Here is a 27,153-nt window from a genome sequence, read left to right on the forward strand (position 1 = left end):
ATAGACCTTGCACACTTTACGATGCAAAATTTACCGTATAACAAAGTATTCTATCAAAGTGTAAAAACGTATAGAAAGGTGATAACATATTTCATTTGAGCTAAATTCACTAGTTTTTCTCTCGCTGCCTGATACAGTGAAGTGTAAATACTGAATATACAGCAGTAAGACAAAGAACATTTTCAAGTGTATCTGTGTGTATCTCTTAATCACTGTTGCAGTCTCAATAGGCTTCACAACCTGCATAATGAAAAACTGACCCAAAAAAAATGGAAGAGAGCTTAAGGTAGGGCTACAGAGTTAAATCCTTCTACCAGGCTGCTGAGACTGGGTAAAGATGAAATGCTGCCCCATCCTCAGTGAGGTCAGAGGTCAGGCTCAGCTACAGAGCAGCACCTATGAAGCCAGACAGAGGGGCTGGGACTTCCAGTTGAAACTAATGCACCCAGAGAACTTTGCCATGTCACAGCTTGAGCAGCACTTCAAATACAGGACAAATTTCAAAAATAAAAGTGCAGAGACTCTCTCCACTGCAGTCCCGTCGATGTGGATAGGGCCGTGTCCTCCCCGCAGCTGCTTCCTCTAGTCCACTATCAGCCCCTTAGTCTAGCTGACGTTGAGGTGGAGGCTGTCAGGGCTCCCACCTTGTCTCTGTAAGCCTATGGCGGTGGTGTCGTCAGCAAACTTGGCTATGGTGTTGGAAGCTGTGTGTGGCCACGCAGTCGTGCATGAACAGGGAGTGCAGGAGAGGGCTGAGCACGCAGCCTTGAGGGGCTCCAGTGCTGAGAGTCAGAGTGGAGGAGGTGGTGGCGCCCATCCGTGCCACCTGGGGTCTAGGGCCTAGGTTTAAATAATCTCATTTACATTTAACATCACATAAATGTTTTAATTTGCATTTATTTAATTTCATATTGAGATAATATAATATAAGACTAAGTTAAGTTATTGTCGGTTTGTATTATGTTCGTAGTGTCCATAAACAGTAGCGTCCGCAGAACGATAGTGAAAAGACATTTGCGCATCTGTAGCGCAAAATGACCCTTATGAACGAACTTTTCAAGGCTACTTCCTGTTAGCAACCAGCTCATGACACCTATGTACGGTTACCAAGGCGTACTCTGACAACAACGGCTATCTTTATGTTAGCTAACGTTAACTAGAAAGGTCAACTAACTGACAGACGTTAGCTATATATTGGCCAACGTGTCTTCGCTGGATGTGTTAGCCAGGTGGTTAGCTTGCCATCTATATTTGGTGGACATATTTGGTGTGTCCACCTTGTAACCGTCACCAAAAAGTCAATTGGCCTTTCGAGGGCTTGTTTGTTGGCTAGCTAACGCTAGCTGACAATACAGCGCTAAATTATTCCCGTTATCGGTATTCAGCAAGAAGAGAAGAAGAGGACCAAGACTCACCATAGCAAGCACGTTTCAAAGTTCAAAGTTTTCAAGATGAGCGAACAGCTAAAATTTATTGTTGAACAACTTAACAAAGCCCCCTTCAAGAAAAACTTTAATCTCATCACATTTGACTCCCTCGAACCAATGCAACTGCTACAGATTCTAAACGATGTTCTGGCTGAAATAGACCCAAAGGTGAGCGAATAGCTTTCACTGTGAGCGGCATTCATAACTTAATTAATCACCGTGATGACACGATTAAGGTTTGTCATTTCTGCAGCATAAATTAAGTGTCCTCATATTGACTTTCTTCTTTTCAGCAAGCTATTGATATCCGTGAAGAAATGCCTGAACAGACTGCAAAGAGAATGTTTACTCTGCTGGGAATGCTGAAATATAAGCCTCCTGGCAATGTTACTGATGTGTAAGTATTTATTGTAATCTGCTAGAACTCAAACGTCCCCACCCCATTTGATTAAGTAGGCCTACTCATTGCTGTTGCTAAAGCAGACAACCTCTGGGTGTTTTTATCATACACTTTTCTCATGTCATACAGGAGCAGTTTCAGACAGGGTCTGGTGACTGGCAACAAGCCTGTGATCCACCCTATCCTCCACTGGCTGCTACAGAGGGTCTCAGAGCTGAAGAAGAGGTCTTACTTGGCTCGCTTTCTTGTTAAACTGGAGGTGCCTGCAGAGTTCCTGCAGGATGATGTCATCAATGACACCTATCACCAGGTTTGTCAGCTTGTTACATATTACATCACCATGTCCGTTTCCTAGTCTTTGAATGGGAAATTGTATTAAAAGTATTAATATTGTGCTTTGTACTATAAATGTATAGTATGAAGAGCTGGTGGAAGGATTTAAGACGTATCATAAGGAGTGTGAGCAGCTGAGGACTTCAGGCTTCTCCACAGCAGAAATCCGAAGGGTAAAAACAATGACTCAAAAACTTTTTAATATAGCAGTCTGTCTGAAGTTATTTAAGGCAAACTGCTCAGTATAAATTGTTGTATGGAATTTATGTCACACATTAACATGATTTCACTAATCGGTTCACTAAAGTTCCTTTGATTTATAAATCATCAGTCACTTTCTTATGGTAAGTTGATACAATGCCCTAAAACTATCCATCTTCTCCCCAACAATAGGACATTAGTGCGATGGAGGAGGAGAAAGACCAGCTAATCAAGCGTGTGGAGAGGTTGAAGAAGAGGGTAAGGCAGACTGTCTAAAGAGACTCCTATCCTCTGCTAATGCCTGGGAGTCTTTGGGCTTCACTGAGAAATGAAAACATGACCCCAGTTATATTTTAACGGCTTCCTTATTAGACCTGACAGGCATCTGACAGGCATCTGACAGGCTCCAAGGCTTTTCCCTTCAACCAGGCTGTGAAGTAATGGGGTGTTGATTTAGTGGGTCTTATTGGCCTTGCCAAAGGGGGAAACTTGAGCTGTTAGAGATGCTTGGTTATTTCTGCTGACCCTGTGATAATCCCCCACTGCAGACCATCATATTTACTTGTCGATCCACTAGGTGGAGTCAGTGTCCAACCACCAGTGGATGCTGGAACAGGCCAGACAGCTCCGTGTGGAGAAGGAGAGAGAGGAGTCACTCGCTCAGCAGAAGCAAGAACAGAAGAACCAAGTAATTGCCTATGACTGCTTGTGGTTTATCATCACATTTGCTCACAGTGATATATTATATTGATGTATCAGTAACTCATAGACCAGTCAAAGTATTTACTCTCTACTGTACTGTCTACTCAAAGTCTTTTAGACATCTTACACGCTAAGAGCTTTCAGTTCTTGTTTCTTGTTTGACATGATCAGAAACCCCAGAGCTGTTTAACAATTTTTTAAAAGGCACATGATCAGAGGAGGCACTTTCCCAACCTCAGACCTGGAAATATCACAGAGGCCCTGCAGTTCCAAAATTAATTTGCAGCTGCAAAATCATGGCTTTTGTTGTTTAGTGTATGTTAGACATGGTAGAAAGTTGTTTATGAAGGACCAGACTTGGTGAACAGGTAGCTTCGAGCACATTTGTTGAGACATGCTGAATTAACTAAATATAACTAGCCATGACTTCATATTAGGTATTCCATTTTGACTGTACTAATGGAGTTATCATTTGCATGTGCTCAGCTGTTCCAGGCAGAGCAGAGACTGCAGAGATCCCAGCTGCAGTTGAAGGATCTGCGACAGGCAGCAGCAGATGCCAATCCAGAGAGTGAGTAACCGTGTCCCGCTGTCACTGCCGTAGGCCACAGCTGGATGGAAGTTGAAGGACACGGCAGAGCGTTGGGGTGTCTCTCAGTTAATAGGCTTGCATCTATTTATGCCCTATAGTTATGCTGATCTTTGAAGTGCTCTAATAGAGCTTATCTGATGTGGAATTTGCACTTTTTGTTCTCATCTGGCCGTGGGCTCTTCAGCCAGAGGAGAGATTTACACATTTGCAGTTTCCAAAATGACCTATGCAACGCAGACTGAGGTAGGGCTGCACAAGTGAGGTCATTCATTACATTTGTGCGTGCCAAGAAAAATACTTTGTCTACTCATGTTAGACAATTGCTAATACTAACTAAAATTAATGAAAGACAAATTTCAATGTCTAAACATTTTCACAAGATAGTGGCTTGTTTTTCCATACACTCAGTGGCTTTTCATAATACATTCTTGATATTTTGTTTCATTTCAGTGAGTTCCACTGTGTTTGAAAGCTCGCCAGGCTGATTTATCCTGATCAAAGAGCTAAGTGAAATCTCTGTCTCTCTCAGGCTTAATGAAGAGGCTGGAAGAGGAGATCAAGATCAATTCCTACATGGTCTCTGAAAAACTCCCCAAAGAGCTGGAGAACAAGAGGCGCACAGTGCAGTACCTGCAGAAGGTGGTGTCCGAGCCCGCCATGGGCCAGGCTGAGCTCCAGGTGCTGGAGGACAAGGTGAGGACAAGGATGTGGTGGTGGTCAGAGAAGACGGCCAAATCACTTATTTCAAAGACTGTCATATCATAAAGTCAAGATGTCCGTAAACGTCTCTGAGTCTTCTACAATTTACATTTTCACAGATTAAAGAAGTCAATTCTCAGATAAACCAGCTGATTGAGAAGAGGATGATGAGAAATGACCCCATGGATGACAAACTGACTCTTTTCCGGCAACAGGTGGTGACTTTATTCCCTTTGCTTAATGTCTTTCATCTTCGCTTTGTCTTTTTTTCTCTTGCATGAGCTTGGCCATTTCGATGTTCACTTTGGATAAATGATGTGTGATGTTAAAGCTCAGCAGTGATTTAATGTTTCATCACTTGGTTTACTTATGTTGCAAAAGTTTAATGCGTTGGTGTGTTGCCAACTTTCTAGCATTGCTTACTTACATTCACTGACCCATGGGTTACAAGTCACTGAGCAGACTCTTTTTATCATGTTTGTATGTCCTCTGTAATCTGACTCTTGCAGGCCTCCATCATCATACGCAAGAAGGAGGCAAAGGCAGAGGAGCTGCAGGAAGCGAGGGAGGAGCTGGCAGCAGCAGAGAGGGAGCTGGCCCAGAGGACCAGCCAGGCACGAGATCAGGATGGAGATGAGGTCATCCGGGGTGACGAGGTACACAACTGGATGTGCTTCTTACCATCCAGTATGGCTTCACTACCTAATGCAATCGCTAATTATCGGGAGCTGTGGTGATGTTTTTAGCATGTGTTACAGTATTGTTTTGCGCGGTATCTGGTATCAACAGCCAAAACAGAAGTATTTACTGTATAATTCTCACTTTTTTTTGTTTTGATTTTAAGTAACTGCTAACATTATCCCTAATGCTACACATAAACTCCAGCTTGATCAGAGTGCACATCAGTAGATGTGTGAACCACAGAGAACACAAGAGGCTATTTCTGCTCTTATGTAAACACAGAGGGGCTCGCTGTCTAATGTAACTTATCCCTTTTCCCTGCTCTCCCCCACATTCCCATGCTGAGCCATAAATAGAACACAACAGAGAATACCCAGAACAAGGAACTGAACTGGACAAACTGCCTGAAATGTTGGCCTTTTCCCTCATCTTTAGTGTAATCAATCTTCAAGTCAGCAGAGCACATTAAACAAAATGGCTGCATAAATCCTTCATCTATATTTAACTCCCATGATGAGGATGTACTCCCCCTGTCAAACACATGGCATGCTCTACTCTGAGCTGTCACCCTGACGAATAGGACTGAGCTATTGGCAGAGAGAAAGAGACTCAAACTTTACAGCATCTCTGCACTTCAGCCAGTAAAGCCTAGAGCCATTGCTGCTTTGTGTCAGCGTACCCCTTGGTCTATGCATACATCAAAGTCACAGATAAAGAGTGACGCCTCCTCACCTTCCCTGTTGTATAGACTATAAACAGACCTACTGTATATTAGCAGGGGGATGCTGATAGATGGTGGGGGTTGTGCTGGTGACCGTGTGCACTGTGTGCCTCAGAGTTTTTATAGCCAGGCGTTTGACGCACAGCGATATCCGTGTGCTGCCGAGGCACAGGAGTCGCAGCATGTCTGAAATAGCAATGTCTTTCTCCCTGCTCTCCCCTGAGTCCTGCGGGGCTTCAGGCAATCCTTGTAGATGGTGTGTGTGTGTGTCTAAGATTTGTATTTGATGGAGTTACTCTTCATGGGATAGTGTACAGTGTAGAAAGATGAGAGCGAAAGAAGGGATGACATGCAACAAAATTGTGAGTACCCTGTAGCATTTTAACATCAATAAATCTGCCACATTCATTTTGAGACATTAGTATAATTACCGTAAATAAATGCAGCAGTACATGTGTGAAAAAAGTGACCCAAAGGATGAGAGGGCCCTGGTTGCAGAGACAAAGAGGGCACTTGAGTCTGCAGATGAATGAAGTTAATGGAAAATGTTTTGTCACACACAGCTTATCAGACTCCCCCATAGTGATTTTGGGCCATCGGCCATGGTGGAGATGATCACTTTATCAGAGGTATTTTCCATTCTGCTGGCTATGTGTCATCACATGCCACCCACCAACTGCAGGGTCTCTCTGAGGGATGACTACATCTGCTCGTCATTGGCTGGCTGGCTGGTAATATGATACCACTGTATCAACCAGCCCGTCATCCCATTGGTTACATTCAGTCTCAGTTTGGTTCAAACCAATCTGAGTAATAAATGCTCTTTTCATATTGAAATATGGAGGAGTTCTTTATCTTAACTGGGTAGATTTTGCTTTCTGCTGCTGTATGGCCTGCATGCAGTTATTTAGAATATCTGCTGCACCATTCATGTTTCTGTTGACTTGTGTTTGTGTGAGTGCGCGACAGTGTGTGTGTATGTGTGTGTGTGTGTGTGTGTGTGTGTGTGTGTCAGTCAAGCGTGTGTGTTATGATTGAGCTGCTGGCCAGTTTAGCAGCAATTGTTTTGGGGGCGTACTGTAGGTGACAAGAGAACACTATGCAGTATTATTCTGCTGTGCTAATTCCTCTCTCAACCTTGTCTGCCCTTGATGTCCCAAAATACACAAAGAATAAACGCACACACACACACACACACCAAGCCTCGCGGCTCCCCAAGGGACATGAAGCACATTCTGTGATTTCTGGGGCTGTTCTCCCGTGCCCATGTACATTTATAGCTGCTCTTCATTGTGGAGGAGTTTCATGGTGTCCCGACAGAGAAGAGTCACGGTGGGGAGTGAGTGAGCGTCCAGTAAGGCAGTCATTGTGTGTCTGCCAGATGAAGATGCTTGCTGTATGTCACTGGCTGTGCGCCTGAATGGATCGGGTGACTGGTTCAGACCACAGCGAGGGCCCCAGGCACCTCTGCTGCAGGCGCTGCCATTTACTAATCCATTCCCTCCCCCGGCTCAGCCCATTGTCTTCTCCAATGGTCTTTCACAGTATTTTAGCAGTGCTGGACACCATGTCACCAAATGTGGCAAATGTTTTTGCCTTTTTCATTTCGCTTTCTAAACAAGCAATGCAATTACAGGTCCTCACCTAAGGTTTCATTGCGCCATTTGTGTCAAAAAGATACATACACATTTTTTGCTTCAAGAACCCTCAAAAATCTCCAAAATTTCCACCCATTTATATTAATTTCATTTGAAAGTAATGTTCAATTCTGTCTCTTGGTTCTTCATAGCTGAAGCGTTTGGTGGTGAAATTGCGCAGCAAGGGAACAATGCACAAGAAGAAGCGCCAGGAGATCGCCGAGCTGAAAGCAGAATATGGCGTCCTGCAGAGGACAGAAGAAATCCTCAAACAGAGGCATGAGGCCATCCAACAGCAACTGGTAACGCTTTAAAAACTTTAATATAAGATGAGCCGACTAAGAACACATTCTTATTTACAGCAGCAGCCTGGAGAGATGAGTGCAGGGTGAGGAAGGGTACACATTCACACGCTCACACTTGAAAGCTTCCCAATACTACCATGGTCTGTTGGCCACTGAGCAGCTCCACTGGAGCAGTTGAGGGTTCAGTGTTTTTCAAGTTTTTGAATTTGAAGCAGAGGCCTTTTTTTTCCTTTTTGCATCTCCAACTTTCAAGGTACGGTACTTATACCAGGACTTCAGAAACCCCCTACTCCATCTCCATTATTTTGCCCTCTCTGCCCCATAGTATCCCTCCAGTATCCCCTCCACCCCTCTCCCTGCTCCCCTCATGTCAAACTGCATGTGCCGTTTCATTTGCATCTCCCTATTCATGCAGATTGTGTTAACAGTGAAGTGGTAGAAGCTTCATGGAAATGACTTCACACCTCTGCACCGGCTCCTGACTTGTTGATAGTCTGTCTGACGCAGGCCAGGCTGAGTTGCTGCTATTTATGATGGCTGCATCTGCTTCCTCTGCCTGTATCACACACGTTTTTATCAGCAGTGAATGTTTTCCTCCTAGTCACGTGTCTACCTGCTAATAATTAGAATACATTTCATTTGTATAGTGCTTTTCAAGGTACTCAGATGCTTGAAGCTGGTGGTATGTCCAATACACTCCTTTCCTTGCATGCACTCCTGTTTTCAAGCATTCTGCTCTTTTTATTTGACAAAAGGAATCAAGTGGCAGATGTGCTGGAGTGCAACAGAAATGTGCTTTCCTCCCCATATAAAGGATAGAGTTACTGAATTTAAGACATCCAAACCTATGTATTTTGATGGGGTTTTTAAAGAATGACATGGAGTAAGTATTGTTGTTTTCATGTCACAGCTTTCACACATTAACCTCAGCGACATGAGGAACAAAGTGGCCTCTAGTCCCAGGTGTCAGGCTGAGCCGTGCCTGTCTGGGTGAACATGAGTTCTTAATTGCTGCAGCTGTAGTGCCAGGGGTCAGCTCTGGACTAAGTTCCATATTAAATAGGGGGTTACTGATCTGACTATTTGATTTGATGACAGGATGACACATGGACAATTTTTGAGGCAATGTAGATTGTTTTCAACAGAGAAGTGAGACAAAATTGATTTGGATGACTTAATAGGCTATAATCACTACACACCATATTGTGAAAAATAGTTCACCTCCCTTTTTATGCCAAGACATACATTTTTAGGTAAATCCATAATGCACATAATACAAATTATATTAACACACTGCAGGCTGTTAATAAAGCTGCCTTGGATTTATATTAGTGGTTGTGATGCCTCATGATGACCACCTTTTTATTTACCGCCAAATTATCATGAAAAAAACACTATATCTGTTATAATTGTTTAAAATTATCCATCTATATTGCCTCAAAAGGTTCCCTGTGTATTGTGGAGGCCTGGCCATTTCAATAAGAATGTGAATGTCACATTGTAAAGTGAGTACTGATTAGAATAGCACACTAACTGACGGTTCACATTGATACAATAATAATAATAATAATACATTTTATTTGCAGCGCCTTTCAAAACACTCAAGGTCACTTTACAAATTGATAAAAACACAATAAAATAGATACAGACATTAGGCTTGACTCTAAGACTAATTCCAAGAAGACTAGGATACCGGAAACAATATTTAACATGTAATTTTGTGTAGGCTCATTTAAGATTGTATGTGACCATTTGATTTCCGTGCTGAAAGTAATATTTGTCCCGTGTGTGTTTGTGCTGTGCGTTTGAAGCAAACCATGGAGGCTCAGAAGGGGATCTCCGGCTACAGTGACACTCAGGAGGAACTGGAGAGGGTGTCGGCCATCAAGAGCGAGCTGGACGAGAAGAAGGGACGCACACTGGACGGCATGTCTGAGATGGTGACTATATGAGGGGGGCCTTGAAGTAAAATTCACCCTAAAACAAAATTCACATATTGCTGCAGTTATGGAAAAATGATCCAACACCAATTTTATTGTATTTCTTTTACATTGTGTGTCGAGTCCCATGACCCTTTGGCCCTGGAAACCTGCTGAAAACCCATTGTATGATTTCAACAATACAGTGGTATCAATGAGAAAATAAGCATTCTTCATTCCTGACTTCCTTTTTGCGGGTGCATTGTTTTCATGCAGCCCCAGTGACATGGTATTCCTGTGATCTTCAGTAGTTCAGATTTATGTCAATTAACAAGTCTTTCCCAAAGCTAGACACAAGAGAGCCAAGTCTGTTATGTCATCCAGTGCCACTTTCTGGAGTTGCTCCACTGACAGGAATTAAAGGAGATTGACTCTTTGGACTCTGTAGTAAATGTAAAATAAATGTAATTTGGGTGTGAAAGCCGTAGCAGTCCACAAATTCAGCACTCACAGTTAATAAGGATCAGAGCAACTCCAGAAAATCTCTCTTGATGACATCACATATTAGGTCTAGTCTTTCTGGAGAGAGCTTTTATTTTTTGCAAATATAAATTGGTCAGATACAAATATTGATGAGGCAGTCAAAGATTAGTGGAATGACATATGTGAATTTTATTTAGCAGTATTTCACAAATTTTATGTAACAATTTTACTTTTCACTTGAAGATATATTGTCAGTAACCCCAACCCCCCACTGTCAGCACACGTGTATACACAGTCAGTGATTACTTTAGAAGACCCTCCACTAATGATGCATTATCCTGTTAGTTCCTGAGCTTCTTCATTTGACTTGAAAGTGTGATTCTTGGATCTCTCCCCTGCCTGTCAAAACTGCTCTTCGTTGATATCATTCATGGGAGAATAAAAGGTAAATGTGTAATGTTATGCCAGCGTAGCTCACAGTTTCAACCTTATTTATCAACCTGTCATCCCTTTGTGTCAAGGCCCAAAAGGAAGCAGTTACAACCGATTAGGCCACATTCCAAGGTGTAGTCACAGAGTGTTGTTCAGTTGGGCTGGCAGTCTGCACATTTGGCAAAGGACAGGGCGCTTTCAATGATGGATTCAAACATCTCTGGCTCCAACCTGAAAGTAGACTTTCACTGTCCTCGTAACTTGTAAATGCCCTGGAAAGCCATAAAAAACTACTTCCTCAGCCCTACCACCAACCTCTCCAAGACATTCAGAGGCAATTTACACTGTAATTATTGTCAGCTAATGATTTATGTTTTTGTTTTTCAGTATGAATGCAGTATGTGCTTTTGGTCTTTTACAGGTGAAGAAATTAAACTCTGTGATAGTGGAGAAGAAGTCGGCTCTGGCCCCGATTATCAAAGAACTGAGGTCACTGAGGCAGCAGTGTCAGGTGAGTATCACACACATTATAAAACTCTAGTTCTGTGTATCGCATCAAAGAATCCTCAGATTGTGTCAATTAGTGTGTCCAAACAGCATTTGCCACCAGACCGGGTATAAATAAGAGCCTTCAAAGGGCATTACAAACGATTATTGTTACACACACTAATCCCCCTTTCACGCCCACAACCCAGGAATATAACGGTCCAGACCAACAGCGGCTCAGGTTCAATACTGAATTTCCATACCAAGCGGAGCAGCGTTTGACCTGGGGCTCGACCCTGATCTTTCCCAGGGTCGTTATTTGGGGTCGACCCTTTCACAATGGCGGTCAACCTACGGATTTTGTTGCTCACTAATCTGGTGTGAAAGGGATATAAGGGTTAATTCACAGAAAGCAGTGCTACATGTAGGAGAGAGAGAACGTTCACAACTTTTTTTGGGGCAGTTTGACATTTTTGTAGACTGCGCTCAAATTTGTCTGTTACTTGTTCGCCTTCCTCCAGTGATAGCAATAGGAAGTGTTTTCAGTGATTGGCCACTTCCCATCTGCCATTCACACATCTATACAAGTCTGTCCATTTAGCTCTGTGCTCTTCTTGAAATGTGTCTATTTCCCAGTAACTGAAAAAAGATGATTGCCCAATTGACACATCTTACAAACTACTCCCCATAATTCTCCCCACAAAGCAAAAGCAAAAACATATGAACAGTTGTAAGTGAACTGTTGCTTTTCTTTTGATAAATGTCTTTATGGTGAAGCCTTAATCTGTTTTAGGTTTGACAAAGGATCGGGAAATCCATAACAGTATGCCTGCAAGCCAGTAAGAGTTGACTTGTATTGTGTGTCTGTGTGTTATCATGACAGAGTCCATTAAGTATAATTTACATGGTCCATAAATAAAATGCATGATAGGGAAAGCCCCCCCACATTGCTGAGCTAAAGCTGAGGATCATATTTTCCTACACATGTTCCCAGAATTGCTCTGCCATCTTACTGGCTAATGTCTGTTAATGAAGAGCTACATCAGGAAGACATAAATAGACTTTGTAAGGGCCAGTTGTAAGTCAAATTGCTCAAATACCGGCCCTGATCCAATGCTGATGACGTGAAACAGTATTAAGACTGCTCAAAATAGTCTATTTTATAGGGTTTTTGTTGAGAATTTTTATGTATATTCCCATCATAACAGGAGCTAACCCAGGAATATGAAGAAAAGAAGGCCCAATATGAAAGCTGTGCTGCTGGTTTGGAGAGCAACAGATCCAAATTGGAACAGGTATAATTATTGCCCTCTAATGGATTTAATATTACATCATGTTATTGTCCTACACTATATATATTCTATTAATTAATAAATAAATAAATTTGTACTTATTTATCCAGGGTATATTATATGGTGGTATTTTTTTTTCTTTTCCATAACAACACATTTGTCTCTCCCTTACAGGAGGTGAAAGCATTGAGAGAGGAGACGGGGCAGGAGGAAAACCGATACCATTACATCAACAGCATGACGGAGGCAAGGAGCTTGAAAATGCAAATAAACACTCATGGCAGGAAACTAACTTTTTTGGCCACTTCTAACAGTGGCAGGTGCACCAGTCATTTTCAATATTTAATGAGCCAAATTTAAAACGTAAAAACAGAAAATTTGAATTGAAAAGGAACTCTGAACAATGAGCATTTGGCTAGTGGCCGGCCCCCAAACACCCACAGTGACTGTAATCCTGATCCCTTCATCTCTGCCTTCGACAGATCATTGAGATGCAAATGCAGCGGGCGGCCGACGAGATGAAGGCCTACGTGTCCTCTGATCCGCAAGAAAAGAAGAAGGCCATCAGGTGAGCATGATGAGCCGGGCCTGCCAGCTGCTTTCAACAAGAATACCCTTTTCACCTCAGCAGGCTCCTATTACAACACAATCAGGCTTATGCTGCTGCCACCTCATACTTACATAAAGCACACACAGTTCTCAGAAACGTGTCACCACACCTAAGGAAATTAGATAAGCTGATACATCACACATTTATTTAAAAACACTGGATGAGTTAGACACATTGAAATGGCATTGACCTACAACTGAAGTGTACCTATCTGGTTCTTTTGCAGGGAAGTGTACATGAAGAACATTGCAGAGCAAGAGTCACTTGGCAAGGTGAGTGCAGAGTCCTTTGGCATCTGCTATGGGTCAATACTTGCAGTTATTTCTTCCTTATTCTGTCAAGAACATGGTTCGAGTGCAGACAGGGTAAGCTGGAGAGGCTTATTGGAGGGGGCAGGTTAAGGAAGATGCAGCAGAAGTGCAGTAATGTAGATGACTTGAAGTATAGCTGTAAATTGTATAACATGTTATTCATGTCCTATCAGTGCAATCAATCAGGCTACAGAGACCAGGTTCATGTTTTATAGAAAAGAGTCCTATTTCCTAAAGTTTGTTTTTTTATCTACTACTTTCATAATTTTGTGTTAGGTTAAGTTTAGTGTGACCTGCGTGAGAAACCCACCAAGTCAAATTCATTGTATTTGCAGACTAACTTGGCCAGTAAAACTGATTCTGATTACTGCTATGAAAAGAAGACATGCTAATGTTCTTGAATGAAGTGTTTATCATCTATCGAATAGAACACATCCAAGTTAGAGCGAACATGCAAACTCTAAATGGCTGTTAAAGGAAAGAACAAAGTAACCAAAAATCATCCAGTGGTGATTACTGTTCTCTCCTGCTCTTTCTGTGTGGACCGCAGAAGTTGCGTGAGAAGCAGAAGGCGGTGAGGGAGAACCACGGCGCCAACATGAAGCAGATGAAGATGTGGCGCGACCTGGAGCAGCTGATGGAGTGCAAGCGGCAGTGCTTCATCAGAGCCCAGAGCCAGGCCTCTATTGGCCAGGTCATCCAGGAGGGAGGAGAGGATAGGTTGGTGCTGTGAGGAGCGTCTCAGCAGGGTCAGCTGCACACCACCTCGATTCACTACAGAGAGTCACCCAGCTCAATATTGTTTACCGTTCTGCAAATCTTTTTACTATCTGGAGATGTTTTAGGTGAGCTGCTGTGTGTTTTAATGACAAACGTTAAACCATTGTTCCCTGGGTTCATCGTTCCTACCATCTATTCTGTGATGCGATGCTGTTGAGTTTCACTCCATAGTTTATCTATCTCGTGGAAGGGGGCACTCTTCCGGTGATGACACCGTTTGGACGCTTCGTGAATTCAGAACTGAAGGAACACATGTACCAGGAGGTGTTGTAGGATAAGAGGTTTCACTTTCTCTGGCCCACTGACTTCAAACATGCCCCGCAGCCTCCATTTTGACACATCTTTAAGAATACACTTTCAGTCAAAGTGTCTAACGATAACGCCGTACAAAGTGGTGCACTTGGGACATGGCTGCACTCAGCTATTTTTGGCAACAAGAGCCATGACCTTGGACAGGGAGTCTTGCCAATTTTGGAATTCTATGGGACCTCCGCTGTGTCAGGCCGTGCAGTGCAGATGAAACAGCCATGCTACTCTACTTCTATTTTATATCATCTCAACATATTTTTCTACATCAGAACTCATTTCAGGAAAACTTCATCCTGAAATGTGAGTAATAAATAATTGCGTATTTTGACTTATGTGTAATTCTAATAAATATGTTATATTCATTTTGACTCAAGTTTCATTTTTATCATTAATTTATATTATATAATTAATTGCACAACGAATACGGTTTGACTGCAAATGTCTCCATGGCTGTTACAGGATCCCCCCTCCCTCCCCTAGCAACTTAATCTGCTGTTGACAGCCGATGTTAGTGGCCCTTGTGCCAGATGGATCAAGTGTGGATTGTAGAAGGCAGCTTGATGTGGAACTGGGCAGCACGTTATTATTGCAACACAGGATCAACCTTGTGCTACCTGGGGCCTCATTAAGATGTGTCAACAGATGATGCATGATACAATGATATTGATACCTCCAGATAAACACACTACGGGAATGTTTTTAAGTGTAACAATATAGGCTGTGTGCTATAGGCCTAATGATGATGGTGTGCTTTGATGTGCTTTTTAAATGATAACCCCTAACATGGCATCCAAGACAGAACAAGAAGGTGTATGTTATTTTAGCATTGATCTAGATGTGGCTAGGCTTGGCTACCTTTGCACCGTGGATGGTTGACCAACTTGACCATCTGTGGCTCTAGGGTAACCGACAGCGGCCGGGGGAAAAAAATGTTAAAAAAAATGTCTGCTGGCAGCTTCCATACAACGTCACATTTGGCTTCCTTGAGTTGAGTAGTCATCCGGGTACTTGCGGGGTACAGCTGGCAGTGCTACCAGTAGCTTTTTATGTCTGTTAGCATGACAAACTTATATCGTTACATTCTTGCAGTTTTACGGTCACTGACGACGGAGTCAGCCACATGCGCTGAAGCCGAATATGCCCGACGTTAATAAAGGCTAAAATATAAATAATAGAAATGTATATTGACATTTTGGTTACTGACGATAAAAATACGTGGTTTGAATGGGAATCTACAGTGTACCCCGCCGACGTGCTATTTCCTGGTTACTTCCTGTTTTTCCATATCTCCCCGGTTTGAACGTAACGGACACCTTTCGTCCAATGACATTATTCCACATGCAGGGCAGGGGAGAGGGGCAGTAGTGAGGCACTTTGATAAAACCAGAATATCAGCATACCGTACCACACTGAGAGCTGCGCCACGGTGAGGCAGACCGAAGCACGGCTAGGACAGAGGACTGGACTGGGTGAATGCAGTCCTCATCAGGGGCGACTGCTGCATACTCTTTTCCACCATTTTTGGAGATAAGAGGACACTCAAAGTAATCTTCATCGAGAGAGGGCAGAGATATTTAGCTCACCCAAACATTTGTGTGGATTTTGCCCGGAGAAACATTAACAGGGGACAGGGGACACGTTTCAGTTATTAACGTTACCAGTCTACGGCCAGTAGCTGTCGATAGCTATCCGAGTGTGAATGCACATCTCTCAGTTGGCAAACTCTTTCTTCTGTTGAAGGGTTGAACATTTTAAAGAGCCGGGAGGTACAACACAGGAGTATTGTCGGTAAAGCTGTGTGGGTAGGAGCCGACTGTCCGCCATGGAGAACGCTCATACGAAGAGTGTTGAAGAAGTTTACAGTTATTTCTGCGTCAATGAAAGCACAGGACTTGCCTTGGACGAGGTGAAACGACAGAAGGAGAAATGGGGCCTAAACGGTACGCTAATTAAAACCAAAGTGTATTACTAATGCCATTGTTGTGAATGAGAAAAGGCTACAAAACGTGTTTAGTCACTGTAACACAGTCAGTGTGAGTAGACGATACTGTATGTGGGGTAAATGTCACCAACATCTGCCGGCCGGCTCCATGAAGTGATTTGGCTGACGTCATCACTGATGACCTCGTGGGTTTCCCATCTCTCTTATGCAAAGTAACAAATTAATTATTACTTTGGTGAACATTGTAACATTGTTTAATATCGTAATGTGGTTGAACACGGTGTCATGGTAACTTTGGTGAACACGATAACATTGTTGAACGTGGTGTCATGGCGACATTGTTGAACATTGTTGAACACAACAATTTTGAGTATGGTATTATGGTAACCTTGTTTAACATTGTAACAGTGTTGAACATGGTAACATTGTTAAACACAATAATTTTGAGCATGGTATTATGGTAACCTTGTTTAACATTGTAACAGTGTTGAACATGGTAACATTGTTAAACACAATAATTTTGAGCCTGGTAACATTGCTGAACATGGTATCGTGGTAACATTGTTGAACATAGTAACCTTGTTGAACATTGTAATCTTAGTAAACACAATAATGTTGAACATGGTATCATGGTAACATTGTTGAGCATTGTAACGTTAAACATAATAACATTGTTGAGCATAGTAACCTTGTTGTACATTGTTGAAAGCAAAACTGCAACACATCAGCCCTGTGTCTGCAGATCTGGCAGGCATTTGACACTGAACAGGTCACAGGATCACTGAAGTAACGCTATCCTTCAAAGTTAAGCTCTCCTGTCCCAGGCTTAAACAGCTGTTTTATATTAATATAACCAGGGGTGTAGTGGAGGGTCAACCTACCTAAACACACTTTAAACTTTTTATCCTGGCATGAATCTTCACAAGGTAAATTTATCGTATACATCATAGTAACTAGTATCAAACTGATATGTGAATATAGGAAAAAACATAAATTAATGCTATATAATTTATATCGGTGGTTGTTTGTCAGACAGGAGTATACCCACCTTTTCATTTACCACTCCATCACTGAATATAACAATACAGGGCAAACCTCTGCCCCTATCAGCCCATTAAGTTTAGTGATAACCGGTATGACACTGACTACATCATCACTGAGTAAAACGTGAAGTGAAACAGAGAATATGCAGGTGTTGTTGACAACTTGTGTTTGTTTCGGATTTAGATCTCCCAAGGTTAGGGTCCTAAGCCTCGCAGAACCTAAGTGAGCTTGAGCTCTTCTTTTCTAGGAGCCCGGTCCCTATCCAAGAGAAAGAGGAATAGATGGTCATACATCCCTCAGGTTAGATTTTTTAAAGTAATTACACACCACTGACTGTCCTGTTCATTTCTCTTTTTTCCTGTATGTTTCCTGGATTGACCCCCTCTATGCACACAGAGTTACCAGCAGAGGAAGGTAATCACTGTCACTGATATTATTGCCATCGTTTTTTAATAACATGTCTCTCTAATGGATTGTTTTTTAATAACTCTCCTTTTTTGCAGGGAAATCTTTATGGGAGCTTGTTGTTGAACAGTTTGAGGATTTACTTGTTCGCATTCTTCTGCTGGCTGCCTGTATATCTTTTGTAAGTATATCACTGGATATTTTTGCTGCTAGACTAATCACTCTGCATTACATTACATTATAGACTTGTAATCTATCATCTCATTCTGAATTTAGTGAATGCAAGTGAATGAACATAGGCACATTTCCTGTGCTTGTGACTTTGTGAGTTCAAGTTATGCTCTCTGCCGTTGCACCCGATCCCCCCATCACTGCTTCCTGCTTCAGCCTGTCCGGTAAAATAGAGAGCTGATGTACAAATAATCTAAAAAGGAGAGGGAATCTAAAGGCAGGTCAGTGCATTCTACTGCAGACAGATAGCCTCCCTCTTCCCACTCTTGACTGAAAGTGCTGGTGTTTATAATATGAAGTCAAATGGCGGATGGGATTATTATTAAACCCAGTGTGATGAATGGCAGGGGAAAGTTTATGCATTGCATAGTGGCAAAGTGTCAACGTCTTCAGTTTGTATAGCTCAGCTGGGGTTACACTCACGGATTAGGGAGCCAAACAGCTGAGAAGGCTAGCAGCCCGTCTGAGGAATGGTGACAACAGCAGTAGCCGCTATTGAGTTGCTATCACCATGTGCCAAGTAAGACATTTGAGTTGTCGTGCATGGTTGCTGTGTAATGACTTCCCCTGTTCTCTGCCTCTGACTTTTCATTACATAGTGCTAGAAAGTTAAACGTTTGATAGTGGACTATCATGAAGTGATGTCGTCAGAGGGGTGTACAAGCCCGTTCCCAAGCTAAATCAAATTAAAATAGCCAAATACTGCTATTTAATAGTGTGATGTCATTTAGGCCATATATTTATATTAATAGCTATATTGAATTGGTTAGCTCTCTATTTCAGTTCCTGGAAAGTGGTTTCATTTTGTAAGATTTTGAGTTATGTGGCCTTGTCTGTGACTGCTTTTGTACAAATTTTGTGTTGATGTCTAAATCCAGTTGTGATTTTATAAAAAAATGTATCTAGATGCCAAAATCAGTGTGTTACATTATCTTTGTAAATTTTTATAATGTGTCAAAAACTGATTAATTTTTATCATCAAGCAATGCATGCATAATTAATGCAATTTTCCTCTTTTCCATATTCTTTGAAATGATTGCACACTGGAATCACAGATACTTGAGGAGCATTTTGATAATTGAGGCCCCCTGTCTGCATGTCGGCTAGTAGAGCTGGTATGTAGTGTGCAGTGCCCAGTCAGGTGATACAGAGGTGTCAGTGGCTGCGGTCTGACAGGGGAACAGAACACTACTCAAGACCAAATTTGGGCCCTGACCCTCGGTGGGAGGGCACTAGTCAGACAAATGCACACACCCCATCTCAACATAAGCTGTATCGCTCCCATACTATTATTTCTGTTTTAATACTGGGCAAAGTTTTCAGCCCTTACTTCACAGTAACGACCTGTGTTGTATGAATAGATCGGCCAAATCAATCTTAGAGATAATCTAGTCCTGCTACAACAGGGAGTTATTCAAGGATGAAAGAAAAAGGCATAGATGTTATGAAGTGTTACAAGGCCACAGTCCAGTTTGGAAACAAAAAACAAAATTGTTGGCCAGTTTGGTGATTCTGCTTGGTTTTGAGAGAGCCATCATGGAAATCCTGCTCCTGTCTTAGAATAAGAGGACATTGTGCAGATGAGTAACTCTTATAAATGGTTTTTATCTTCTGCATGTGAGGGAGGCAAAGAGCAGCTTTTTTCTTCAGGGCGGGTTGAGTAGTGTAAATGTTTGGATTGTGACAGGCTACTTTAATATTTAGGCCTATGCCTCTGTTGTAAGGTATTGACACAACTATTAAGAGTTATGCTTGCCATTTGAGTTATGCCATTGAAAAAGTCTTTGGCATCAAGCGCAGCCAGTTCGGTCTTACTGAGGTTGATTGCTTTATTACATTATGGGACATTAACTAATGGCGATGACACACAGGGCAATTTTAAGGCAACATTCGCAGTAACAGGAAATAAAATGAGACTCAGGGGCAAAATATTGTTAATGTCTTCTTCCTGGCAGTGAGAGGTTCCTGTTTAATCAGTGCAACGATGTTGAGGCAACTGCATTGGCATTAGCGATGGGCAAAAGTGTATCACTGCCTGAAAGGGAAAGTCAAAGTAGTTCCACCTGTTTGAGACCCTTTCTAATCGTAGCGCTGTCTTTATCTGAAGAGGGGTTATCTGGGAGACTGAGATGTTTGGATTATTTAATTACATTGAATGCTTATCAGTAAACCTGCATTCCCACTCATTTCAAAATGGGCTGTGCAGCCTAATCTACAGTTAAAAAGTCAATAATTACAAATGTCCACAGGAGAATATCAACACTTGCTCACAGTGAACAGAATTAATACACTACGAATCGCTACGTATTTTGCTCATTGTTTAGTTAGGCCTAAGTGGTTAGTTCAGATGACTGAAGTTCAGAAAAGGAAGGTTCTGTATTTACTTCTAATTTAAATTACATTGACACTGCTACATACAGTGTCTATCTCCTGTGTGTTAAGTGTGAGTCTGATATGTAAGGAAATGTTTCGGTTTAATTGTGTGATCTGATTTCTTACTATAGTACATGAACTTTTATATAAGAAATGCGTGGGATGATACTCAGCTATTAAAAACAGACAATCTCGGCCTTTGATATTGTGCCTCTGGCTATAAGCAAACAGTGAAACCCTTTATTGGAAAAAAATATTGCTTTCACAAAAAGCCCTCTGTGTAAGAGCTGAAAACCTGTCCAATTCATTTAATTGCATAATTTGTGATTATACAACATGAATGTCTTCAACAATCAGGGATGTAATTTTTCAGGATTTCAGTTTTATATACAACCCTCATTCATTTCTAATGGGATATGGCACTTCTCTTGCTTTCTATCATGCTTTTTTTTCCTTTTCTCATCTCTGAACATATACCTGATACCTGACAAGCTGGATAATATAATTTCATGCTCTGTGAAATGTCCTTAATTAATAATGACATGTTTGTTGTTCTGTTTTCAGGTCTTGGCCTGGTTTGAGGAGGGAGAAGAAACTATTACAGCCTTTGTGGAGCCTTTTGTAATCTTACTCATTCTTATAGCCAATGCCATCGTCGGTGTGTGGCAGGTGAGAAACCTCCAGATCTAATATGCTACATCCTGGCGCACCAGGCACCGTATTTAGATCCTATTAAATCTCCTGTGTATCTATGGAATACGTCTGGGTATAACTGGAAATGTTCTGATGCCAGTTCTGATACTTGAGTTCAATTCTTTTCTTTGTTGAAGGAAAGCACATTTCATTATGCAACAGAGTAAGTAATAGTCCTGTTATAAGAAGCCAACATTTTGAAGATTTTTTATTAATTTTGATGCATTTAAAATCGATGCATTACCAAAAATGAGTATGGTATTGATGAGTATTGTTTTTCAGTACCTATCTCTACTGCGGGACGTGGAAAGCAATATTGTTTTAGAGCCTGTATGATCATCAGCAGAGATCAGATAACTCAGATATGCTTGTCAGTGATGCTCAGACTAAGATCTGTAGTTTGTGCCATCTCTGTTACAACATTTTCTTTTCAATGGGGAATAAAAGAGGCAGACGAATGTGGGTCTAGAATGTGGGTCAATGACAACATTTCAGAAAATGTAGACATGCTGCTACTACACTAAATTCCACTTATCAAAGTGGCAGCCCACCCTGATTTGTAAATTAAAAATGTTCCAATGCTAGTATTGTATTGAAACATTTATTTTTGTCTCTGTGTTGTAAAACCACTGTATTAGAGATCTAAATGTCGTCTGTGGTCTTAATCTGTGAGCCACTTTGCTATTATGCTAATACAACCAATAAGCTATTGTCTTTCTAGTGGTTAGATAATTTCTTTGTTTAAAAAAATGAGTGGGCAGTCTACTTGACACAAGCATTTTTCCTGCAAGATGTTGGTGAAGGATAAGATACCATTTAGTCTGGCAGTGCCACTAACATGCATTTATTAGTTTATCTGATATTATCAGTTGGTATACTTCACAGCAATTCAGCAATGTTGGCACTAAAATTGATTTTCCCCTCGCCAGGAACGTAATGCTGAGGATGCCATTGAGGCCCTTAAGGAATATGAGCCAGAGATGGGCAAAGTCTACCGCCAGGACAGGAAAACTGTCCAGAGGATCAAGGCCAAAGACATCGTGCCCGGTGACATCGTGGAGGTCGCTGGTAAGTTCACCTGATTTTTGTCGTGTGTGTTAAGATGGACTGAGCTATTTTGTCAAAACTATTCTAAAAGATTGTCTTGAGAAAATGCTGTCTACCCATCATCTTCAGCTCTTATTTCTCTACTTAGCTCCTCTGTCATACATGATCATTCTTCGGATGCAGGAATATTTGTCATTCAGGGTCCCATTTGGTCCCATGCAGTTTCTGCTATCACTGAATTTTTAGAAGTGTATTCCAGTTAGAGAATCTGATCAATTCTCTAGGGAAGTCATGGAATATCAGGAAATTTTACAAATGTGTCGGTTTACAGGAATATACCAGAATGTATTTTACGACTCTGTTTTTATACATTGTATCGCCACTTAGTCACAGCAAGCTGTAGTGGAAACCAGAACCTTTCTGATCTGAAAAACTAGATTAACAAACCAGGAAGGAATATTTTTAGTTCATGGAAGCGCTCTGACTTGGTTATGGAAATTCTCAGAAAAGTCATGGAATTTTAAATCAGGGCCACAGTGGGAACCCTTGTTACAACTACTGTCAAGAGTGCTGCGGTTGCTTAGCTAAGAACATCACCTAAATGCCTAAAATGTGAAAAGTTAAGATGTTGTTTGGTTCCTTGGTCCTCTCAGGCAAAAGTACCATCTGAATATCACATGGACCAAACAGGAGTCAACCTTGTAATACACAGAAAATTGTCAATTTAATGCCATAGCTGCTGCTATCAAGAATTATTTGTTTCTGTGTAAAAGGGAGTTTATTCTGTCTCATGCAGCCGGTTTGGTGATCAAAAAAGCCACTAAAAGATCTGGTGTTTAGATAGCATATTTTTTGTTGCTATTTGGCTCTGCCTCAGGTAAAGTCTATTTTTAACAGAGCATATGAATCCAGGTATGGTCATGGATTACATTTAGCACAAGCTCTATTTCACACAACCCCCCCCCCCCCCCCCCCCAAGTGGCACTGCAGAGGTGACTCACCCTACAAGAGTGGTGTATTTTGAGATGCTCCTATTAACCCATTGTCTCAAAGGGCTGGGCACAAGTGGTATTAAGGCCCACTTCATTGTGTGTGTGTGTGTGTTTTTCCTCTTGCAGCCATCCCAGGTGTGTCTACACACAACCTGGATGAGGCTCTGTTGAAGTTCGCTGCTCCTATCGGCACCGCACGCTGCCACATCCTTGGCTGCAGCCTCCCAACTCATAGACAGTTTTCCTCCAGTGCAGCATGTGAACGAGCGCTGGAATGATTCACACTGCTGCGATCCAGTCAGCGTATTTCAGAGGCTGAAATCCGAAGCCTGAGGACGTGAGGCTTTGATTCTGACAGGACTGTTTTCCCCGCACCTCACACACATACGGCTGCATAGAGGGATGAACAGAGACGGATGTGTTGTGGAATGCCGGAGCGCTTGAAGCACTAGCGTTATCATGATACTCTGTTTAACCCTAAGCCACGGAGGTGATGTGGTGTGTTTCTGTGCATAGTGGTAGGTTTTATTTTTAGCCATCATAGGGCTGTTTAGATTAAGGAATGCCTTATTTATAGTAGGCAGTGACAGTAGTGAAGATGACAGGTGTCTGGTCCCGCCTCTCCCCTCCCATCCTGCTCTTGGGAACATTGTTACGGTGGGTGACGTGGGACAGTGTTCAGCAGGACTCCAGTGTAACCTTGACAAGGGCAAATGCAGCACTGAGTGTATCAGCAGGAAATTTCCACTGATTTTCTAAATGTATTCTTGCATAGATTTTGTTTCTGGTTGAGAATGCTAGTCATGACATTTTGATGATGTGTTGTGGATAAAGCTGAGTTTAGTGAGCTAAATTATTTAGATTAGGTTTAAAGAGAAACGTGAGACAGACTTGGTATGATGTCCCTCCCCTATTGTATAGAATAGGCCTGGTTATCTAAGCAGTCCAGTTGAAGGTCACTGGAGGTTGTGCTGTCAGCAGCTTGAGCCTTACTCCGAAACGCAGCCCAGTAGACAGCAAACCGGATGCTTTATTCCTGCAGTCAGCTTACTTCCCAAATCCTCCAAATCTCCTTCATGTTGTTTCTTGTCAGGCTGTCCTTTTATGAATAATACTTTTCCCAAAGCTCGAAAGTGACCCCCTGCCATGCAGAAGAGGAGTGTGATGACGCAGATGCTGGCCAGCTCACTGCTGAGCCGAGGCAGAGGACACAGGCAGAGGCCCTCTGTGGCTGCCTCAGCCGTGAGGAGAATAGCCGAGCAGCCGATCTCCGGTGCTGCCTGTCAGGCTGCTGTGGGTTTGAACGCTGCCTCCTGCTCCCACCTCTCAGCTCCCATCAGACTCAACGACACAGACATGCCACTTAAAGAGGCTGGCTCACTCAAGTGTGTTTAACGTCTTGGAAATTGGGTGCAGAGTATTTGTTTTGCTCATCGCCTTTGTCTGTAATGCATTTCTCAGACATTATTCTAGCCTAGACTAGTGGTTCTATCTTTATAATTTAGTTTTGCTTTTTCAAGCCCAAGCTGTCTGATCTTAGTAGTGGAAACATAAAAGGACGCTGAGCTGCTGTTGGCTATCTGGGCTGTTCCCAAGCCGGTCTGCAGCCCTGTCCATTCCTCTGACTGCTCTTGCAGGGTTGATAAAGGACCTGCTTCAGCTGGTTTCTTCGCAGCAATGTGCCTCTGACTAATGCTGCAGCGGTACACCAAAACTAACCCCAGGCCTTTTCCAACCAGTAATTCGCTGCCATTCAAGATCATTCATTTTCTCTGAGTAGCTTGGACTCTGGAATCATCCTATGGATCGTACAGAATCATGTTAATAGTGCTTTACTAGTTTTTACATTTGAAACCTAAAGAGAAGCTAATATAGCTTTGCACTCGTTTTAATAAGGAATCAGGATGGGAAAGTGCCACCATCCAAATGCTGAGAAGTCCGTGGCTGGAAGTTATTCTACTCAACCAACCACTTTGGTGGGTAAAGAAATAGTGAAGTTGGCTGTTAACATTTGGAGTACACCAGCTACTGTAGCCAGTGGATAAAAAGTTGGTTTCCTGCCCTGGTCATAACACAGGACATAGTGTATGTTGCCAGTTTACAGTTTGGTGTAGAGGGCTCGGAGACTTGGATGCGTGCCTTTTCTCAGAGCAACAGAGCTGAGTGGGTTTGTTCTCTGCTGCATGTGAAGTTGTGGAGTCTGGTAGTGATAGCGGCCTATGTGGGGGGTAGTACAGGGGGAGGATCTCTCATCTGCTCCTATTGTGTGGAGCGTGAGATGACCTTATAGGGAAGTGCTTTGTGGATAACGATCCCACCCCACCGAGTCCAACGCACAGAGACCCTACCCATCAGCACCCACACCCTCCACTGAGATTCCAGACACCATGGATAGCATGTGGCATTTTCTGTGGCCTGGCAAGCGTCCGTTGTCACTGAGGGACTGTCTTTGGACGAAGGTCTGGTCAAGCCAGGTGTTCACTGTTCCCGGCTTGTCAGCAAGACGCAGCGAAATGGCTTACAGTCTTGAAATACAATTCTAGTCTAGTCTAGAATTGTACTCTCACAAAACTCAGATGTAGTCAAGTCCTTTGCAGCACTGGTTCTCTACCGTGTGCCATGGGGACGCAAGAGTGTGGAGGTTTTCTTTCAATCCAAACACTACAGCAGCTCATTTCATTGATTAGTTCTCCTCTGTGGTCGAAGGTACTAATCAGTGAAATCACCTGGTGTAGTGTTTTGTTGGAAGAAAACCTCCAGACTGATGCCACATGGCTGAAAACCACTGCTGTAGGATTTACAAAGTCTGCATCCCTTAATGTTCCACCTGGTTTGTGGTATTGTATAACTCAATAGGTAGAGTATGGCACTACCACAGTTAAGTTTTCAGTATTCTCTGGGGCTACTCATGCTGAAAAAAATGTATGCATTGAAGGTACTGTGTACGCTTAGTATAAAAGCATTCTCCAAATATCTAATGTTAAATGTGCTGCTTATAGGGGGACCCAGCCTCTATTAGTAAGCTGCTGCTGGTTTTGTACAGATTGTGTAGCTGCATTCAGTGCTAGCCTTGTTAACCTTGAGATATACTGCACTGACTGCTGGGAACTCTTGCTATGTTGTCTAGTTAGAGGTGGAACGGTGTGAGGTCAGACTTTAACCCAGAGCAGGGTTTAATGAGGGGCCACTACTGAAAGTTTTGACCTTAAGACATGAGGGGAAAGTGACAGAAACTTGAGTACCTTTCTAACCCCCCCGCCTCCACACCTGTGCATGTCTGTTTCCTATTCACTGTAGTTCTCACTGCAGCCTCATATTAGAGAGGGAATAATAAGAAGGCCACTAAACAGTAAGCGGGAAGTTTGCAGCCATCCTCTTAATAAGCCAATATATTCATAAACATATTTCATATGGTGATGACAAGTTGGAGATTTATAAATTTGCGTCCAGTTTGCTAAGAGATGTTTTTTTTCCATAATGCCTGTTTGTTTTCACAAGTTTTTTTCGGTAAAATGTAACATCAGAAAGTCAAAAGTCCAAAGTTCATATCCTTGTCCCCTTGTTTCATTTGCAACATAACTGTAGGCTGCGATGAAACCTCTTGTAAAATGGTCTGTGAAAATACTGACAGATATGTCGATTTCAATATCAAGCTGTATCTTCATTTTGTGTTTTTACTGACTGCTAAGCTCCCAGTTCATTTTGACAAGAAGAGCTTCAGTACTCACAGTCCTGGGACAGGTTTTGTTACTATGGCAACAGAAACCATTGCAGAAGCCCAATCTACTGCTTAAGATGCACAACAGATGCCGTTGGGATCTCAGGGGGAAGGTGGTGAGATGCTGCTGACATAACTAAGGTCACAGGTGAACATCAACTCCAAGGCAGCAGCAGCCACATGTATGAGTCTGTAACATGGCATTGGTGTGGCAGTAGGCAAATGTTGGTCAATTTTGGCTGTGGTTGGTATATGTTATTATATTGTTGCAGTCCATTCTTTGTTGCCGTCTTCCTACAATGTGGAATTCTTCACTCACGTTTTCCTTTTTGAACAAGCGCCTCTATCCCAGAAAAGGCTGTGTGGTAACTTATGATGGCACACTATC

General features: G+C 42.3%; 2 protein-coding genes across 6 annotated transcripts in view; both read left to right on the forward strand.

Annotated features, from left to right (window-relative positions):
- Window positions 1–1,145: 1,145 nt before the first annotated feature.
- On the forward strand, window positions 1,146–14,653 carry ift81 (intraflagellar transport 81 homolog). Of its 2 annotated transcripts, none has more exons than XM_071522080.1 (18): window positions 1,146–1,595; window positions 1,721–1,824; window positions 1,957–2,137; window positions 2,244–2,333; window positions 2,554–2,619; window positions 2,939–3,049; window positions 3,550–3,634; window positions 4,185–4,348; window positions 4,474–4,569; window positions 4,864–5,010; window positions 7,546–7,695; window positions 9,510–9,638; window positions 10,954–11,043; window positions 12,227–12,313; window positions 12,485–12,556; window positions 12,793–12,878; window positions 13,147–13,192; window positions 13,782–14,653. In XM_071522080.1, the coding sequence occupies exons 1-18, from the start codon at window positions 1,452–1,454 to the stop codon at window positions 13,962–13,964; spliced, it is 2,031 nt and encodes a 676-aa protein (XP_071378181.1). In that variant the 5' UTR covers window positions 1,146–1,451; the 3' UTR covers window positions 13,965–14,653. The 2 variants fall into 2 exon arrangements, with proteins under 2 accessions (XP_071378181.1, XP_071378182.1); XM_071522081.1 differs by having other exon boundaries at window positions 12,230–12,313.
- A 1,097-nt stretch (window positions 14,654–15,750) lies between these two features.
- atp2a2a (ATPase sarcoplasmic/endoplasmic reticulum Ca2+ transporting 2a) overlaps window positions 15,751–27,153 on the forward strand; it is a 33,150-nt gene continuing 21,747 nt past the window's right edge. For 2 of the 4 annotated variants that reach the window (XM_071522053.1, XM_071522050.1), the window contains exons 1-5: window positions 15,751–16,260; window positions 17,703–17,720; window positions 17,810–17,892; window positions 20,880–20,984; window positions 21,938–22,076. In XM_071522053.1, the coding sequence (XP_071378154.1) occupies window positions 16,143–16,260; window positions 17,703–17,720; window positions 17,810–17,892; window positions 20,880–20,984; window positions 21,938–22,076 (463 nt within the window). In that variant the 5' untranslated portion in view covers window positions 15,751–16,142. The remainder of the gene's footprint in view (window positions 16,261–17,702; window positions 17,721–17,809; window positions 17,893–20,879; window positions 20,985–21,937; window positions 22,077–27,153) is intronic. The other 2 variants (XM_071522052.1, XM_071522051.1) reach the window with 2 other exon arrangements.

This window comes from Centroberyx affinis, unplaced genomic scaffold (genome assembly GCF_046629955.1).
Source record: "Centroberyx affinis isolate AG114_WGS23_722 - 3 ecotype Tasmania unplaced genomic scaffold, CSIRO-AGI_Caff_v1 ptg000950l_1, whole genome shotgun sequence".
Lineage (NCBI taxonomy): Eukaryota > Metazoa > Chordata > Actinopteri > Beryciformes > Berycidae > Centroberyx > Centroberyx affinis.

Coding starts and splice junctions, on each gene's coding strand:
- ift81 (XM_071522080.1), top strand. CDS start 1,452: ATGAGCGAACAGCTAAAATTTATTGTTGAACAACTTAACAAAGCCCCC. Junction 2,620..2,938: donor TGGAGAGGTTGAAGAAGAGG/GTAAGGCAGACT, acceptor TCGATCCACTAG/GTGGAGTCAGTGTCCAACCA. Junction 4,349..4,473: donor TCCAGGTGCTGGAGGACAAG/GTGAGGACAAGG, acceptor ACATTTTCACAG/ATTAAAGAAGTCAATTCTCA.